The sequence below is a fragment of the Microtus oregoni genome, unplaced genomic scaffold, assembly GCF_018167655.1.
Source record: "Microtus oregoni isolate MIOR12 unplaced genomic scaffold, Mior012 000050F_ref0000143, whole genome shotgun sequence".
NCBI lineage: Eukaryota > Metazoa > Chordata > Mammalia > Rodentia > Cricetidae > Microtus > Microtus oregoni.
Genome location: NW_024543256.1, coordinates 8,342,290 through 8,361,108, shown reverse-complemented (window position 1 = coordinate 8,361,108; position 18,819 = coordinate 8,342,290). Strand labels below are relative to the sequence as shown.

The 18,819-nt window shown below is 42.9% G+C and overlaps 1 protein-coding gene across 1 annotated transcript; it reads right to left on the bottom strand.

Moving 5' to 3' along the window:
* Window positions 1-357: 357 nt before the first annotated feature.
* On the bottom strand, window positions 358-16,381 carry LOC121437093 (ADP-ribosylation factor-like protein 13A). The gene is made up of 10 exons (XM_041636933.1): window positions 16,323-16,381; window positions 15,912-15,982; window positions 10,145-10,394; window positions 9,088-9,193; window positions 8,426-8,613; window positions 7,541-7,718; window positions 7,269-7,449; window positions 5,966-6,052; window positions 5,687-5,722; window positions 358-395 (listed from the first exon to the last, which is right to left on the bottom strand). The coding sequence occupies exons 1-10, from the start codon at window positions 16,379-16,381 to the stop codon at window positions 358-360; spliced, it is 1,194 nt and encodes a 397-aa protein (XP_041492867.1).
* Window positions 16,382-18,819: the final 2,438 nt, after the last annotated feature.

Genomic DNA, 18,819 nt, shown 5'->3' with positions numbered 1-18,819 from the left:
TACCTAAGCTATGTGGTGTTTGAATTGCCAAGGCTAAGATTGCTTAAAGTATCTCTGACAGGATGTGACAGTTAATCATCATTGTCAACTTGACAGATTTAGACTCTCTATGGAAACGCCTCCAGATGTCTGTGAGGATGTTTCCACCGAAGGAAGATACCCTGGGTGTGTGCAGCAGCACCACAGTGGAGTGGGGTGGTCCTGGACTGAAAGGGGGAGGGGTGTGAGAGTGAACTGAGCGCCAGCATTTCTTTCTGCTTCCTGACTCTGAATGCAGTGTCGCCATTGCCATATGCTCTGTTGCCACAGCTAGGGCCACTCGAGATAATGTGCCTCTCTCTCCCTTCACAATGGACTTTATTTCCCCTCAAACTGGGAAGTAAAATAAACATTTCCTCCAGCTCCTTTTGCTCAGGTATTTTGTCACAGCAAGGGAGAAAAGTAGCAAACACACTGAGTCTAGGCTCTAAAAGTCCTGGAGGAAGGCCAGGATGTTGATAAATAAGGAGGAACTCCAAGACAACCATTTGCCTTGAATAAAATTTGCACTCTTGATTCAGAAAAGCATTGTTTGCTTTGTGCTTGGGCTGCCCCGCTGATACACTCCTTTCAGATTCTCAAAGACGAGAATGTGGGAGGCAGTGATTGTAATGATCTGTCCGATCCATTACAGTGATGCTGATCACCATGGCTTCTTTAAGCTCGCTCACTCTTTATCCTTTTAGATCAAAGATACCTGCCTTTAGGTTGTTCCCTGTGAGAAAGGAAACAAATTCTAAAGCAAAGCCTTGAATGCTAATGATCTAGCCAAACTTGTCCCCTAAATAGTAGTAGCCAGCATTTAATGAGCTGCTTAAGGTGTGCTGGGCAGTGTGATAAACATTTTATATGGATTTCAAAGTGGCTTGGGAGAAGGGTTGTTGTTCTTTCTCTTTGTTCGGGCAGTTACTGTTATTTCTGACTCCACTGGAAGTTACCAAGTCATCTAGCTTGATAATGGGGTTTGGAGAATGTAGTAACAGCCTGTAGAAACAAAAATAAGCTCCACTCTAATACATCCGTGCATACATACATACACACATACATACATACACAGACACGTACATACATATATACCTACTGACACACACACACATGTACATATTACTTGCTACTCTTTAAGACTTTTATGACTGATGAATTATTTCTAGAGGGCTAGTGGGAAAGGACCAGAATCAGCACAGAACACCTGAGACCAAGATCTCAGCACAAAGGAGATTTTTTTGCTGCAGAGGGACAAAGAACAGGGAATAAGAGACAAAGACAGGCCAAGGGAGGAGGGAAAAGAAACAAGGGGGGTGGAAAAGGGATATTTGCCCTGGAGGGACAAAGGCCTGTGTCTGGATTGAGAGGAGGCAGATGTGACCCACAGGCAAATGACAGTTTATAAAGGAAAAAGGGAGTTCCCTCCCTTTAGGATGAGTTGGTTTGTTTTAATTGGGCATGTTAATTAGGGTAGCCAAAAGGGGGCTTTTGATTGTTGAACTTCAGTACTTTGATAGCTGGACCTTGATGGTCAGCTTCAGGAGGAGGAAGAAGGCAAATAAGGGAATAGACCTTGGTGGTTAGCTTCAGGGATCTTATCTATGGTTTAGCAAGTAGGAGGGGAGGGGAAGGGCAAGGTCTACCATGGCCGTGCTTGCTGTGCTCTGGCCTGCTAGAGCCCTTCACAGTGAGATGGCTCAGCAGGTAAAAGCATTTGGCTGCTAAGCTTGGCCGCTTGAATTTAGTCTCCAGAATCCACATAGTTAAAGTAGGGAACTGACTTCTGCAAGTGACTTCCACATACATTTACAAAAGGAAAGAAATATAAAAACAAACAAATAAATAAAGGAAAAGTCTATTGCAAAAAAAATTGCTCAACAAAACCTGCGTGAAATGGTATGAGCCTGTAACCCCAGTATGAAAGATAAATACACCATACTCACACATACAAGTGTGTGTATCAGGGGTGTTCAAACACACTGATGCCAGAAGGTGTCTGGAGACCTGTTCTATATTACTCTTGAGACTGTCTCTCACTGAAGCTGCAAGCGACTGTCAAGTCTCAGCAGTCCATCTGTCAGCTCCTATTAGTTCAGGGATTGCAGGTGCATGCATGGTCATGGCCTGCTTTTTTTCAAAAGGGGTACTGGGACCTAAACTCAGGTCTCCATGCTTACCCATTAAATACTCTTTTTTATTTTAAATGTTTTATTTATTTTCCATACCAACCACAGTTCCCCGTCCCTGCCCTCCTCCTGCTACTCCTACCTCTCCCCCCACCCTATCCCCCATCCACTCTTCAGAAAGGATAAGGCCTCCCATGGTGAGTCAACAAAATCTGACACATCACTTTGAGGCAGTGCCAAGTACACCCTCCCCTTCCCGCATCAAGGGTGAGCAAGGCATCTCACCATAGGAAATGAGCTCCAAAGAGCAAACTCATGTATTAGGGATAGATAGTTCTAGTCCCACCGCCAGGGACCCCACAAACAGAACAAGCCTTACAACTGTCACCCACATGCCTAGTTCGGTCCTATGCAGGCTCCCCAGCTGCCGGTCCAGAGTCTGTGAGGTCCCTAAAGCTTGGGTCAGCTGATTCTGTGGGTTTCCCAATTGTGATCTTGCCCCCCCCCCTTGTTCAAATAATGCCTTCTCCCTCTGTTTGACTGGACTTTCAGATCTCAGCTCAGTGCTTGGCTGTGGATCTGTTTCCATCAGTTACTGGATGAAGGTTCTATGGTGACAGCTAAGGTAGTCACAAATCTGGTTACAGGAGAAGGTCAGTTTAGGCATCTTCTCCACTATTGCTAGGAGTTTTAGCTGGGATCATCCTTGTGGATTCTTGGGAATTTCCCTAGCACCAGGTTTCTCCCTAACCCTCAAATGGCTCCCTCTTTCATTGTTCTCCCTCTCTGTCTCTCCCACAGTGCAACCATCACGTTCCCTCATGCTTTCATCCCCCCCCCCCAGTTTATCCAGGAGATCATATCTATTTCCCTTTCCCAGAGGGATCCATGCATGTCTCTCTTAGGGCCCTCCTTGGTACCAAGCTTCTCTGGGGTTGTAGATTGTAGTCTGGTTATCCTTTGTTATGCACCTAATATCCACTTATGATTTGAGTGAGTACAAACTGTGTTTGTCTTTCTGGGTCTGTGTTACTTCAGTTGGGATAATTTTTTTTCTAGTTCCATCCATTTGCCTGCCAATTTCATGAAGTCAATTTTTGTTTTTACAGTTAAGTAATACTCCATTGTATATATACCCCATTTTTAAAAATCCATTCTTTGGTTGAGGGGCATCTATGTTGTTTCCGGGTTCTTGCTATTAGGAATAAAGCTGCTATGAACATAGTCACCACTGAGTCATCTTTATAAACCCTGTGAGCTTGGACTTTAATTAAAAAAAATTGGTTCTGCCGGGCGGTGGTGGCGCATGCCTTTAATCCCAGCACTTGGGAGGCAGAGGCAGGCGGATCTCTGAGTTCAAGGCCAGCCTGGTCTACAGACTGAGTTCCAGGATGGCCAGGGCTGTACAGAGAAACCCTGTCTTGAAAAACAAGCAAACTTTCTCAAGAGTGGTATTGCTGGGTCTTGAGGTAGATTGATTCTCAATTTTCTGAAATACCGCCATACTGATTTCCAAAGTGGCTGTACAAGTTTACATTCCCACCAGCAATGGAGGGGTATTTTACTTACTCCATATTCTCTCCAGGATAAGCTGTCATTGGAGTTTTTGATTTTGGTCATTCTGACAGGTGTAAGATTATGTATCTTAGAGTTGTTTTGATTTGCATTTCTCTGATGACTAAGGATGCTGAGCATTTCCTTAAGTGTCTTTTGGCCATTTGAGATTCCTCTGTTGAGAGTTCTCTGTTTAGATCTGTACCTACTTTTTATTGGATTATTTAGTGTTTTGTCTAGTTTCTTGAGTTATTTGTATAGTTTGGTGATCAGACCTCTGTCTGATGGGGGGGTTAGTGAAGATTTTGTCCTATTTAGTAGGCTGCCTTTTTGTCTTATTGACTGTGTCCTTTGCTTTACAGAATCTTTTCAGTTTTAGGAGGTCCCATTTATTTATTATTGCTCTCAGTGTCTGTGCTACTGGAGTTATGTTTAGGAAGTGGTCTCCTGTGCCCATGCATTGAAGACTACTTCCCACTTCTCTTCTATGAGGATGCACGGTCACACCACAAGGACATTTGCTCAACTCTGTTCATAGCAGCATTACATAATGGAGTACTACCCAGCGGTAAAAAACAATGACATCTTGAAACTTTCAGGCAACTAGATGGAACTAGAAAAAGCCATCCTGAATGAGGTAACCCAGATCCAGAAAGACAAATATAATATGTACTCACTCATAAGTGACTTTTAGACAAAAAGCCAAGGACAACCAGCCTACAGGCCACAACCCCAGAGAACCTGGACAAACAAGAGGACACTAAGAGAGACATACATGGATCCACCTAGGAAAGGAAAAAAAACAAGATCTCCTGAGTAAATTGGGACCATAATGGGTAGGAGGGAAGGTGGAAGGGGAGAGGGGAGGAGGGAAGGGAAGTGGGAAAATGTGTAGCAATAAGAAAGGAAAAACAAACAAACAAACAAACAAAAAACAACCAAAACTGGTTTTGCTACCGCCTAGTGGGTGCCCAGGGACAAATTATCTAAGCTCTCTGAATATCAGTTTCTGCTTGTGTGAGATGAAGATGAAAGGCAGTAATATATGTAAAGCAGTTAGCCTAGCAGCTGACAAAGCGGAAGTGCTCCATCAACTATGCCTGCTAGCACTGCTGGTGCACTTATGGCTGTTAACGGAATTCTCCTCACATAGGCATGGATGCACTTCTGCATAATTTCCTGGCTATAGCTTTGTCTTTCTAGAGGGAGTTGGAGAGAGGCATGTGTGGATCTTTTTAGCCCCAAGGTAGCTTTAGCTAGGCAGATTTGGATTCCATTCCTTGCTCTGCTGTGTACCGTATCCTCATTTGGGAAGTGATGCCAGGTATAATACCTGCCCAGGTAGGTTGCCAATATGACAATAGATAGGAAGGATTTAACACTGTGCCAGGTATCTGGAAAGCACCTGATCCGTGGGGCTCATGATGAAGGTGATAACAATAATAGTAAGGGACCAGTACCATCCCAACCTCACCACACTGGGAGTGTGGATCCACACACATGTTAAGAGGCAGCAGTTGCTGTTCCTGAAAGGCTAGCAAAGCAATGTGGCTTCCCAGACAGTAGCTAGGTATTTAAAACAGACCTAGTTTTGGATATGTAACAAAAACAAACAAACAAACAAAAAACCCAAAAACCCGATTGATTAGAGCACCATTCTTATTTATTTTGCCAGTCCCTTTATACCTGAGAACCTTAAAGGAAAATGTGTGATTCTAAAGTAACCCTGTTCTTCTAAGGCTCAATTTCAGTTGTTCACAACATCTTATCTGTAAGCTTTGTCAGGAATATCTTAGTACATGGCTCTGCTGTTCTTTGGTGAGGTGGACGACACATAACTTCCTGAGCCTCCCGATGAGTATAGGATGAATTGGCTGGCTACTGCACTGGTGTGGAAAAACAATGGTTCTCAAGGACGTGATCTTAGAATAGGTGAACTTGTAGGTGGGCTGGAGAGGCATTATCGAATAAAAGTCAAAGGCGTGTGTTCCTGCTGGTTCTGGAGGTATGCCCATTTACTGAAAGGTGATAGAGGGAATGATTCTTTTGCTATCCCTCTGTTTCCTCTTTAGTAGTCTGTTAAGTCTAATCAGGAGAAGAAAACAGCTAGTTTTGCAAGTAAAGCCAAGTATAAGGTTTCTATTCTTTCCCACACTACTTGGGGTAGGAGGGTGCTGGCCAGTTTCCAAGGCACCCTACAGGACACCCACCCTCCACCCCAGCCTCCAACATTCTTTGTCACTTTATTAAGGAATACTAACTGCTGGAACAGAAGGCTTCGCCACGGGGATCTTCCAGTAACATTTCTTCAGTGTCCCAGGTATCTATTCTCTTTTTTGGCCTACGAGCTAAGGTTATAGAAATGAAAATGAGTTTTGGATAAAGATTTCAGGATAGTTGCTGACCTCTAGAAAGACACACACTATTTGCTACTAGATTCCTTCTACCGAGCTTTCATCCTCACCCCTTATCCCCAGAACTGTGCCCATTTTCTCCTTAGTGAACGTCCCTGAATAATGCATAACAAACAGTTCAGCCTGAGGTGACATGATCATTGTCAGTTGACAGTCAATATATGTCAAGTGCTGGAAGATTTTCCATGTTAGGAAATGGAGGTCATCACTAGCATTTAAATATTTTGTGTATAGTGTATGTGTATGTGTGTTTGTGTTCATGTGAATGAGGAGGCCAGAGCTTGACTCTTCAGGGTTCTTTCTTTTGGAGACAGAGTCTCTCACGGAACTTAGATCTCACTGATTGGCTAGGGTAGGTAGCCAATGAGCTCCAGATGCTCCTTTCCCTACTGCCCACCCCAGGCTAGGGTTACAGGTGTATACCAACAAGCCCAGCTTTGTTCTGGGTACAGGAGATTCAAACTCAGTTCTTCTTGCTGGCATGGAAGGCACAGGAAACACCGAGTCATCTCCCCAGTGACCCATCAGTAGCAATGTTCATGTCTCCACAGTGTGGATGCATCTTAATTTAGTTAGCTATCCCTGTCATTGGGCATTTACATTGTTTCCAACATTTAGCTCTTGTACTGGATGATATAATTGGAATATTATTTAGTATACTTTTTGTGTACTTCTGTAATTAGCTTTGTAGACAGCTAAGAAATGAGACTAGTAGTTTAAATGGTTACCATAGTTTAAGTTCTTTTTAAACATATTTATTTTATTTTATTGTGTATGAGTCTTTGGCCTGCATAGATATCTGTGCATCACATTTATGCCTGTGAAGGTTCTTAATAATATTGAGAAAAGGAGGGAGAGAGAGAGAAAGGTAATATACCCTACATAAAGGTTACGCCTATTTGCGCTTCTACTATTGGCACGCATAACCTTTAAGTTATTGCTATGGCCATCCAAAGATCTTCTGTCAGCTAATGCTGGGCTACCATGCTGGCCTATCAGAAGATGGTCTCAAAGCTTTGTCCCATACTTCTCTCTATAACACACCGTAGTATGAAAAGTGAGTTTCATTCTCAAAATAGGAATGCTATTGTAGAAAATATAAAGGATGGCCTATATAACTTTTCTTTTATAGCCAACGATTCAACATTACCTTTGAAAAGTTTGTTGTCAATAGATGGAGCTGCAGTCTGTGTCTCATAACATTGGTTGTTGCAAGGTTTGGCGATACTCTGAGTTCCAATCTTCCGAGAACATTCACCTTCCTCCATGATTACGTCCAAAGCAAATGTTACTGACATATTCTTTTTGGGCCTCATTCGCAGACCATCTTTCTGTATGCCAAGAAGAAGAGGGAAATCGTCAAGTAGTCCTCAAGAGTTCAATTACAGACCATGGGCAATAGCATTTCAAAAAGCCATTTACCTGTAGGATTGGCTTTAGGGGCCTAGCATCCAGTGAGCGCTGTATTAAATGTTGTCTTGATTCAAAATGCTGCCTTTTCTCAAAGTGTCTTTGTTCAATATGCTGTCTATGTTCCAGGTGTTGTCTTTTCTGAACGCGCTGTCTGTTGTCTTTGAGCATTCCCCCTCTGTTAGCTATGCTAAATTTGAAAGAACAAGTCAGTAGACGAAAGAGACATATTTCAAGACTTTTCCTCTTGTTTTTGGTGCTGGGGCCTGCATTTAGACCATCCATGAATGTGGCAAATGCTCTACACTGAACTGTCCCTGCCTTCAAGCTCTTCAGCCAATGCAGCTGTCGTCCTATCCTTTCCCTATGCCTTTGGGCAGTGAAAATAACAACAGAGCAAGAGGACATTTCAGCCGTACAGTCCTCAAAAGCCTGAGCGTGCGCTAGGTATCTTTTCAACACTCCTGTTCTTTCTATCGTTCCGTGGTTAGGCAGATCAGAGAACTGGAGGCTGAGAATTCAGAGCAGCTGTGTAATATTCATCTGTAGAATATTGTCAATAGGCTCCTTAAGGGGCACATGTTCCCTCTTGTCTTCCACATGGCAACTCAGGGAACAGATGTCCTCTTTTGGAGAAGCCCTAATGCTGATAGGTTGGCCTTACTTTTTTTTTTTAAACCTCTATGCCACTCATCCCACTAAAGTGACTGCTGAAGCTGTTCCAGGGCAGGTAGTATACCCAGCAATGTTGATGGGCACTGCCATAGCCCCACTTGGGCCATCAGATTCTCCAGGGCTTGTTGCCCAGAATTCAAGTACCTCTCAGAACTCATGGGTCATGTTGAAGATTGGCTTCCACTTGTATGGTCAGTAAACCAAAAGAAAGCAGCTCAGTACCTGTCCGATGAGCATCTCTCTCCACAGCCTCTGAAGTTCTTGGAGGTTGAGATGCTCTTACCAGATGTTTGTTGTCGAGTACACAGCTCATCATATTGATCCCCAATAGCAGCTAACAGCCAGCGCAGGCCTATAATTATCGGCTGTTGGTTCCTCTTTGGGAGGTTTTTCATAGTTGAACATGGCTCCTATACACAAGAGAAAAGAAGGCCTCAGATCTGGATCCCTGGACCTTTAGGGTCTAAAGGCCTGATCACTGTCATCTAAATGTCAGAGGTAGATGGTTGTGCCTAAATAGGTTCTCAGCTTCCAAGGAAACACCCAGCATTCACATCTGAGAGAGTAGGTGAAGAGCATAAAAGCTGAGGCCCTTTAATACAATGGCTATAGTGCCTTCATTGTGTGACCTCAGGCAAGTCACTGAGACCGTCAGGTCATTTAGCTTTCTCACGTATAAAATGGGGATATTAAAAACTTACAGAACTGCTTTGAAGGCAGAGTGTAATATGTGTTGTCATTATCAAGGTAGAAATAATCACAACAGATGTTGCCTGTCAGGGAAAGGAACTTTGCCTCCAAGCCAACATTTGGGGCTGATGACAGACAGGGCCCTGGTTATATTAGCCAGGGCTAGAGGAAGAGAAGGAAATGCTGCCACTCACCACACGGCACATGGACTTAGTCTCATTCACTAGCCTTTCCAGAAGTAGATATTCGATGATATCGCAAGGCAAGAGGGCTTCCTTCTTGTCTTGTTTGTTTGCCAGGCTAGAGCAGGGCATATGAAAGAGCAGAAAAGATGAGAAGAGTGGAGCCAAGATGAAGTCAAAGGGAAGGGAAAAGCCCTGCATGGTGGCACACACCTTTAGTCCTGGCACTTGGGAGCCAGAGGCAAGCGAATCTCTGAGTTCAGGCCAGCCTGGTCTACACAGCAATACCGTATCTCAAAAACAACAGAAAACAAACCACAAAAAAAGGGGGTAGGGGAACTGCCACGTGTTCAGGAATTGGGCCTAAATGTATGCCCAGTGAGATTGGCTAGACAGTGGAGGAAAAAAATAGTGCAAATTATTTGAATCCAAGATAATCCCCAGAGCTTATTTCCCACTTCCGCTGTATCATGCCTGGAACTTTAATTACGGTCGCTAATTGGGATATGAACAGGTGTGGAGTTTTGCATCTCTGAAACTCTTCATACTCCAGTTGGGTTGCTAATGAGGGATGAGACTGGCAAAAAGGGAATTGGAAGGGGTGAGGCGTGACAGGTTACTGGAGGTCTGCCTCTGAAACGAGTGCCAGTTATATAAGTCTTGAGCCACCAACTGAGGGAGGAAGGCATAGAAACTTACATTATACAAAAAGGGGGGGGGTTGCTCACTGCCATCATCAAGTTTCGGGACCAGAGACTCAAACCAGAAAAGAGCAAATCCAGGAAGAGTGTTCAACAGAGTCAGGCTTGGGGATGGGAGATCTCGATGGTATTTCTCTTTGATGAAGAGACAGGGTTCGTTTGTATAGTTAGCTGTAGTGTCTCGCATGGCAGTGGGGAGTAGAAAGTGGCTCTTGAAAACAGTGACCAGTGAAGTAGGCCTTTCTGCCTTATTGAGCCTAAAGGGGTCTAGCTCCCTGTGACCAAAGGAGTACCCAGCCTTTAACCTCTATACCTTTCCCAAGGCATAAATTGGCAAAGGGAAGTAGACCACAAAGACAGAAACTTACATTAAGATGGGCTTCCCTGCTACCCTTTTATCAAACATCAGGCGTGTTAAGATGATCTTCACTTCCTGTATGCGTGCTATGTCACTAGAATCGAGGACGAAAACAAGCCCGTGTGCCTCAGCATAGTAGCTCGGCCATTTCTCTCGGCCTTTTTGGTCTCCATTGAGGTCATAGAGAGATACTTGATAATCATCTAGTAGAAGTCTAATCTGTGTTGGCTTCGTATTGCTGTGCATCTTGCTAGGAATTACTACAAACAGAAAGAGGGGAGAAGCAACCACAGTGTGGCAAAAGGTAGTTAGATAAGATTGTTCATCCTCCTGCAGAGCCTGCCCCCAGAATCCTTACTGAAGTGTCCTGCCACCCCGCTCAGATTCATGGATGCAACGTTCTAGTTCTTGGTTGTTGCTTCTGCTATTGTTTTGTTGGTTGGTTTTATTTTAGATAGAGTCTCACTATGTAGCCCTGATTAACCTGGAACTCACTCTGTAGACCAGTCTGGCCTCCAACTCACAGATACCCACCTGTCTCTGCCTTCTAGAGGGCTGAATTAGAGGTGTGCGTCACCATGCCCAGGAAAATGCATCTTTCTAAATCACTTTTCCTATGTCCCCCTTCCTGGCTGTACTATGTCAGTGAATAAATTGAATGGTGGCCACAGTGGACCTGGTTCCTATCCAGGTCTCCTCACCCTCCATGTCTCTCTTTTCCTGGGCCTTCACAAACTGCCATTCTCTCTACCATCCTGTGGTTGGTTCATGCCCATTTTTATAAAACTATCCATTTAGATCATTTTTATTGCAGGAAATTTCCCTCACACCAGCCTTGTAAAATGCTTCTACCCCTGTGTTTAGCATTACTACAACACATATTAGAGTCATAAATTCTATTGTCTACTTAGCTGAGTTCTAAACTGCCAAAGGAAGGTGAACTCTTAATTTTATCCATTATATCCATTATATTCATGAAGCACAGATTCTAGCACACAGAAACTCAATAGGTGTCATGAATGAATGCTAGCTCTTTCTCTTTGTATTTCCCATGTGTATGTTTGTATGAGCACGTTGGATTTCCTAGAACTGGCGTTACAAACAGTTGTGAGCCACCACGTGGGTGCTGGGAGTTAAACTCAGGTCCTCTGGAACAGCAACCAGTGCTCTTAACCTCTGAGCCATCTCTTCAGACCTAGTTGTTTCTCTTTTACCGTTTCTTTCAGGCCCAGCCACCACATTCTTCAGGGAGCCTTCTCTGGCCTGCCAACCTCTCAACAGTTCTTTTCAGCACTTCGCTGAAGTAGTCATTGACCTATTTTTGTGCTTGCCCATTGCCTTAGAGTAGGGATTCAGTAAGTGCTTACACTGTCTATTATTATGAATGAGGACATGAAGTGTCTCTTGTGTGTCTCTTCCAAGAAACCCTGCCAGATTTGGGCACATTTCCCATGGAAAAGCTTTGTCCAGAACATAATATCTTGTAAGGAACTAGCTACTTCGTTCAGCCTCTAAAAGAAATGCATTTTATAACGATGGTCATTCTATGCTTTGCAGTTTGTTGAACTGATAGTTATGGTCTAAGTTTCTGCTCACATTAATAGTTAATAATTTCATAGATTTTTGATACTAGGAGTACTCATACTAGAATCAGTAATTTCCTATTTGTAGTAGAAGATATGTCTGTGACATTTTCCATAGGACAGCCAAACTAAATCCTTAGACTGACTAATTCTTTCAGATTTTTGGAAATGCTTGTTTATATACACTTATGAGTAGACATATATGTATATAATATGCCAACTATACTTTAATGTGGTTTTATAACATTTCTTCTGTTTTCATGATACAGCTATTTAATTATGATTTTCAGAGTGCACATACATTTCAATCACAACTTTGATATGATACTTGCTATAGAAATTACACTACTTGAAAACATATACATGCAAGTAGCCCTATACAGACTGAGCAGGTTGAATTTATGTATTTATGAATATATACGTATGATATATACATATTCACATGTGTATATAATAACAATTAATAAAAAAGGCCATGTATTTGAAAGAGAGCAAAGAAGGGTATATGACAGGATTTGGAGGGAGGAAAATGAGGGGGAAATGATGTAATTATATTATAACTTCAAAGAATAAAGAAAGTAAAAAGAAGAGGCAAATAGGTGAAGATTCCAAAAGATAATTTTAAAATCTTGTTTTCTGTGTCTCAGAAAGCCTTGGTATTTTTTGTGACAGAACATAGTTATTCCTCTGGATTTGTTTGTTTCTTTTTCTTCTTTCTACTCAAAACTAATTTCTGTAATAATTCGGTTTGTTGCTGATGACACTAGGTGCTAAACACTACAAGAAGTGGTTCCTTGTAAATTTGAATTTATCTGACTTTCTCTTCATTTATAAATACCCTGAGGGCAAGTCCCAACTCTCATTCATCTCTCTATTCCTGGCTGAGTGTTTCATGAAGTATGGTTTGGGAGTGTGCTTCAGAGTTTTATGGATGTACCCCAACCCTGCACCGGAAGACTCAGATCTCAGGATCTCTTAGCTTGGGATGGAAGCATCTGTACTTTCTGTGATAAAGTGGCTCTGGTTAGCATGGTTATGATGTGATTCTTCTGCACTTTAAAGTTTGCGAGGCACTGCTCCTGAGAGTGAAGGAACCTGGGTGTGGTTGTGTCTCAACATCACCTGATGAGAATGAGGAGCATGGGCCATCACTAAACTGAAATACGGGAGCTTCCTGATGCTGTGTTAAGTGGCTTCTAGGCTTCCCAGGTGACTTTGATCACTACCTCATTGTTCTCTAACTTTGCCTTCCCAGGCTTTTAAAAACCTGTGGTGCTAGTCCTCATTCTCTGAGATTTGGATTACATAGGGGTGGTACTCATGCATTATGCTCTTTTGAAAGCACACAGGTTGGGCCTGGAGAAATGGTTCAGCAGTTAAAGAGTACTTGCTGTTCTTCTAGATGGATTTGGTAGCTCAAACCTGTCTGTAGTTTCAGTCCCAGGGTATCTAATCCTTTCTTCTGGCCTCTGTGGCCACTACATACCATGTTCATGGTACACATACATACATGCAGGGAAAACACTCATACATATAAAATAAATAATTTTAAAAAAGTATCCAGGTGATCCAAATGAATGTATGTCAGATTTGCCATACATTCACAGATCTCAATATTCTTACATTGTGGAATATTATTTTAAGATGTGTTACAATTGTTTGTGTGGTGGAACATTTGTTTTAATGATGCAAAGTTGTGCTGCATTCTTTTTTGTTGCATTTGTGTGACTCTGTGAAACTGTGTTACTTTGCATGTCTAAAACAACTGAGTGGTCTAATGAAGAGTTGAACCTCTGATAGCTGGGCAGAGAAAGAATAGGCAGGGCTGGGCAGGTAGAGAGAATAAATAGAAGGAGAAAGCTGGGAAGAGAAAGGGAGGAGTGAGAAAATAAGGGGTCAGACACACAGCCAGATATGGAGTAAGAAGGAAAGAAAAGATGTACAGAAATAGAGAAAGGTAAAAGCCCAGAGGCAAAAGGTAGATGGGCTAATTAAAGAAAAGCTGGCTAGAAATAAGCCAAGCTAAGGCTGGGCATTCATAAGTAAGAATAAGCCTCTGTGTGATTTGTTTAGGAGCTGGATGGCAGGTCCCCCAAAGAGCCAAAGTGTAAAAAGAGTAAATACAACCAACAGCATTCTTATTTAGGGCGCCTGTCTGTGCTCATCCTTGAGTTTCTTATCCCATGTGACCATGCCATGCAAAACAAGTGTGATGCCATGCAAATCAGTAGTGATGGCAGGTATGCCAAACTGGTTTGTAGCTGGTGTCTTTAAACGTCCATATAGGTTACTATATGTAGGCTGGAATTCCTTTCCTAGACAATTATCTGTTTGTGGCATTCACCTTTGAAAAACACAGGAACAGGAGAATTGAGCTATTCAATTTTGGATACAGAGAAATCTACAAGATTGACTTTAAGTGGCCCTGCATGAATGGAGCTGCCCTGAGACATTCTTCAGAATGTGATGATATCAGTGCCTATTAGAATGTTTCAGTGAATTAAGTCACTACCATAAACCAATGCATTCATGAGCCAGTCCCAAGGTATTCACTGAGCACAAGACAAGTTATGCAGTAACAAACTCCATCCACTGTGCTCCAAGAATCAGAATGGAACACAGACACTTGTCTCAGATAAATAGCTTGTGGTTCATTTCAGAGGAGTGCTTCCCACAGCTGGAAACACCTGGAGAGTTCTCATGTTGTGGGTTCCCAGGCCCCACCTGGACTGAATAGGAGTCTGGGGCCAAGGCAACTGTAACTCTAGTAAACTATCCCCCATCTTGTCAGTAAACTCGTGACTTGTCTTGCCTGGTTCTTTGACTTTCCTGCCACTCTTTACTATTGATCGTTTTTGCCTATCAGTATTGGGAGATACAAGGAGTCAAGCGTGCTGCAAATAAGGGTGGGCATGCTAGGCTGAAGTGTTGCTCAAAATGCACTTGGAGGTTCTTGGGGCTGAGGGAGAAAGAAGTTCTGAAAAGGCAATGTGTAGTCTCAGAGGAATGGTGGAGACCCTTCATTCCAGGAGGAATTGTTGAAGATGCTGACGGCAGAGACTCAGTGAGGAAAAGACCCATTTCTTCTCCTCATGGGGCTCCCGAGTTAGTAGTGGATTGGGAATTCTGCAAGGACCTTGGGATAAGCGCATGCTTGAGGGTGTGAGCAAGGGGTGGGTGCAGGGGGCAAAGGAGGGCTTTCCTGTGGCCAGGTCGTGAGTGGAGGGGCCTGCTTAAGAAGGTGACAGAGGAGCATACATGCAGGAGTGGAGCCGTGGGAAGCCCAGTGGTGTGGCCGAGGAAAACAGAGCTTTTGCTTTGGTTGTCTCAGAGGACTCTTTGTGAAGAACGTGGGAAATGAAGCTGGAGGAGGAGTCAGAAGCACAAACAGGACCTTGTGTTCTACAATGGGGCAACGTGGAACAACCCTGAGCAGGGGCGTGTCATGATTAGATCTGTGCACCTCTCTGATAATTAGAAGAAGGAGCAGACATAAACAAGTCAGCCAGAGTTTACTGGCTTTGAAGGGAACTGAAGAAATGCCAAGTAGACCGTGGGCACAGGTGTCAAGGTAACCATTTCCTATACTCTGCGGAGGGTTGCCAGGTTCTATCAAAGCCAGCCATGTCAACACACTCCTATATTGAGTCAGTAAACCTTGCTGATGGGCCAGACTCTGATTGTTTAGCAGGTAGAGGTAGCTGGGGCTTCATGAGTACAGCAGCTTCCTGCAATGCTATGTGAGTGCCCTTGGGAACCTGCTCTAGTCAAGGGACTGGAGATTGCTGCTACACTTGAACGGACAACAAGTCTCGAGCTCTAACTTTCAACAACAGCTGTCGAGGAGTTTTGTGTTACTACATTTCGTCATTACTTGTCTCTTATCTAGACCAAATTACACAGGAATTCAGCTCCGAAACTAGACAGCATTTCAAATACACTGTGCTTCAAAATTGTTGACAATGTTTTGTGTAGCTAAAGCTCATTCATTTGACATCACATGACGACTTCCGATGAGGGCATCTTATAAAGGGAGCAGGTGACAGGCACTCTGGAAATAGCCTGTTAACACCTAATGAGGAGACGGAGCTATTTATTTTTACAAGAGAGAAACTGAGGGCCAGGAAGTAAGGCTAAAGTGGAATGAATATTTCTGGCAGACCCACACCAGAAACTAATGTTCTTCATTCTTACATCTTTGAAGGGCCTCCACAAGATGAGTTTTGCCTGAGTTGTCCAAGCCAATGACAATGATAGTCACATTCCTGGAAGAGGACAAGAAAAATTAGTCAAAGCCACGAACCTCTTGATGCTTACCCTGAAGAATTCTATTTGTTTTGAAGTGTTTCTCAGTGTATCATAAGAAGCCCTACCACAGTGGCTGGAGGGGTGTGGCCACCCCTCCCAAATCCTCCAGAGATGCTTTCCCTCCCTGGCACCTTCTGTTTATAGAATGGTCATCCTCTCTCAGCTCTGTTCCAAGTCCTGCACTCGCTGTCTAGTTACTTTCCAAATGGGTCACGGTCATTTGTCCCTTGTGAAACTTTAGGCAGATACGTGGGAAGTAATTCCAAAGTGGGTGTAGAAAAGTAGCTGTAAAGTTACCTTTGCTTTGGTTCTGTGGCCTTTTGTCGAGACCAGCAGGCACTCAGAAGTCGGAACATGATTCAGCTTGGATCTTAAATATTAAAGGACAAAAATAAATGACAAATCACATCAATTGTGGATTAGGTCAGTTTGTCTGTCTGGTAAACAGAAAATCTGTGACTGTTAGAATTTCATTGCATCATCCAACCCAGCCTAACTTGTAAATGCCATGGAGGAGAGACTGGCTATCCCAAGCTCCAATGAGAACATCGTGGTAATATGTAGCTTCCTACAAAATACAGTGACTTGTCACTAAAGCAACCAAACACACAGATGCAATCAGATGGACCCTATCCCTTTAGCTATGGCTTGTTACTACTAGGAATGTCTTTATTCAGTCTTGGGCAAAGGTGTGGTGATGCATTGGAGAAAAACCAGCTTAGTTTAAAGAACCATTGGAAGACCTGTTGTAAGCAGCTTGTCTATTGGGCTTGGCTCTGTTATTGCCTTAGCTTCAAAGGTAGAGGTGTTGGTAACCCATTTTTCATAGATTTCATCCAGTTCCTAGGATCTGTAAGGGGCCTCAGACATCACCTAGAGAAGACTAATAGATATTAAACAGCAATCCAGGTACCTCACTGTCAAAGATTCCAGGGGAGTTAAATATGTTTCTCAAGTGAGTTTAGCATGCAGGCTGATTAAGAAGTGATTGCCTAAGTAAAAGTTAATTTAGGTAGCTGCTTCACAGTTCCATGTTGTAGCATGTATGAATACTTAAAGTTTTTGAGATAGGTCTCACTTCATATCTCTGGTTGACCTGGAACTTGCTACATATATCAGGATAGCCTTGAACTCACAGAGATCAGCCGGCCTATGCCTATGCTTGGATTAAAGGCATGCACCACAGGCCCTGGCTTCATTTCTTTTTATGGCTGAAAAATTGCAGGTCTGTCACATTTTAGGCATTCACTCGTCTGCTGATGGACATTTGGATTGTTGCTACTTATCAGCTTATAGGTAACACTGCAATAAACGCGCACATGGGAGTATAAATGTATGGGTATGTGTTCATTTCTTTTGGGCATATTCCTAGGAGTAATTTCTGTATTATACACTGCATCTGTGTTGAAGCATTCAGAGAAACTGCTGGATTGTTTTGCAAGGTGGCCATAACATTTCACACTGACACCAGGAAATGCTAGAGAGTTCTATTTCCGCCACATGTGCAACAAAGCTTATTGCTGCCTTGGCGTTTGTAGCTATTCTAGTACGCATGAAGTGAGATCTCGTTATGAGTTTGACTTACATTTCTCTAATAGTTCATTTTGTCGATGCCCAGCATTGTAGGAAGAACCAGTGGGGTTACGGAAAGATGTCATTTTGTACCTATACAGGCCTTGCCCGGCTGTTTGTATGCCAGGTACTAATGGGTGATTAGCATTGTTCTGCACAGTCAGCCAGTCATCTATCCCCTGTTTTGGAGCATTGTTATTTTCAGAGACTCACATTTTGTAGCTTACCTTAGAGCACAGCTCACTGTTTAGAAAATTGGCTTCTCTAAAGATCTACTGGAGAATGCCTTGCATCAGATAGAACCAAAACCCATATATATGGCCTGTGATCAAAACCAACCTTACTCTAGTTTGGCTCGTGAAGCTAATAAGACCTAGAGCCTGAAAGGAAAGAGCCCAGCTGTCTTGATTCTGTGATGGCTGTGTCCCTTTGAGACAAGGTTGGAAATATATTCATGTCAATTTCTTTTTTAGTACATTTATTAGTGTATATTAATTGTACAAAATAGTGAATTCATCAGTATACGTTAGAATATGTAAATAACATACTTTGATTATCCTCACCCACCATGACCCTTCCATCTCTTCCCCTCACCTTTCCCATTAGTATCCCCTCTACTTTTGTGTAATCAAACGATCTAGATGTTATTCATATATCTTAAGTAGTTACAGAGCTTCTTGGCTTTGATCTTAGTCACTGTTTCTCCAAACTGGCACCGTACAAGTTCTTCCTTTCAGAGGTAAGAAGGGTAATACCTAACCTAATACACAGACTCTGTGTGTATTAGGGATGACCACAATTCAAATGTAGGCAATCTGCTTTCACAGTATTGAATCCAACAGGCTGTGTGTGAGAGACCTGAGCTATCAGACGATTATGGATACTGTTATGTCCAGTGTCTCTACTAGATAGCCTGAAGTGGACTCACCTAAAGGTAAGCCTGTAAGTTCCCATAAAGTGGAAATATCTATGTATTTGGCTTACCGTGAGATGGTAAGTTATTTATCTGATAACAAGATGAGTTTTGGGCTGAAAATGTTAGCTGTGTTGAGTTTTAGAAAGATTCGTTTAGCGTTTTAGCCTTCTGGATAGATTAACACAGCCCAGCTGTCCACTTAAAGGGTAGGCAATGTTTTAACAATGGCTTGTCAAGGTTCTAGCATATCTACGGTAACTACCTCCTAGTTCTTAGCAACCAAACACATCCCCTTTTCTTGTGTGA

Coding starts and splice junctions, on each gene's coding strand:
- LOC121437093 (XM_041636933.1), bottom strand. CDS start 16,381: ATGTTCCGACTTCTGAGTGCCTGCTGGTCTCGACAAAAGGCCACAGAA. Junction 7,719..8,425: donor GAGAGATGCTCATCGGACAG/GTACTGAGCTGC, acceptor TTTCAAATTTAG/CATAGCTAACAGAGGGGGAA. Junction 5,723..5,965: donor CGAAGCCTTCTGTTCCAGCA/GTTAGTATTCCT, acceptor ATCACCTTTCAG/TAAATGGGCATACCTCCAGA.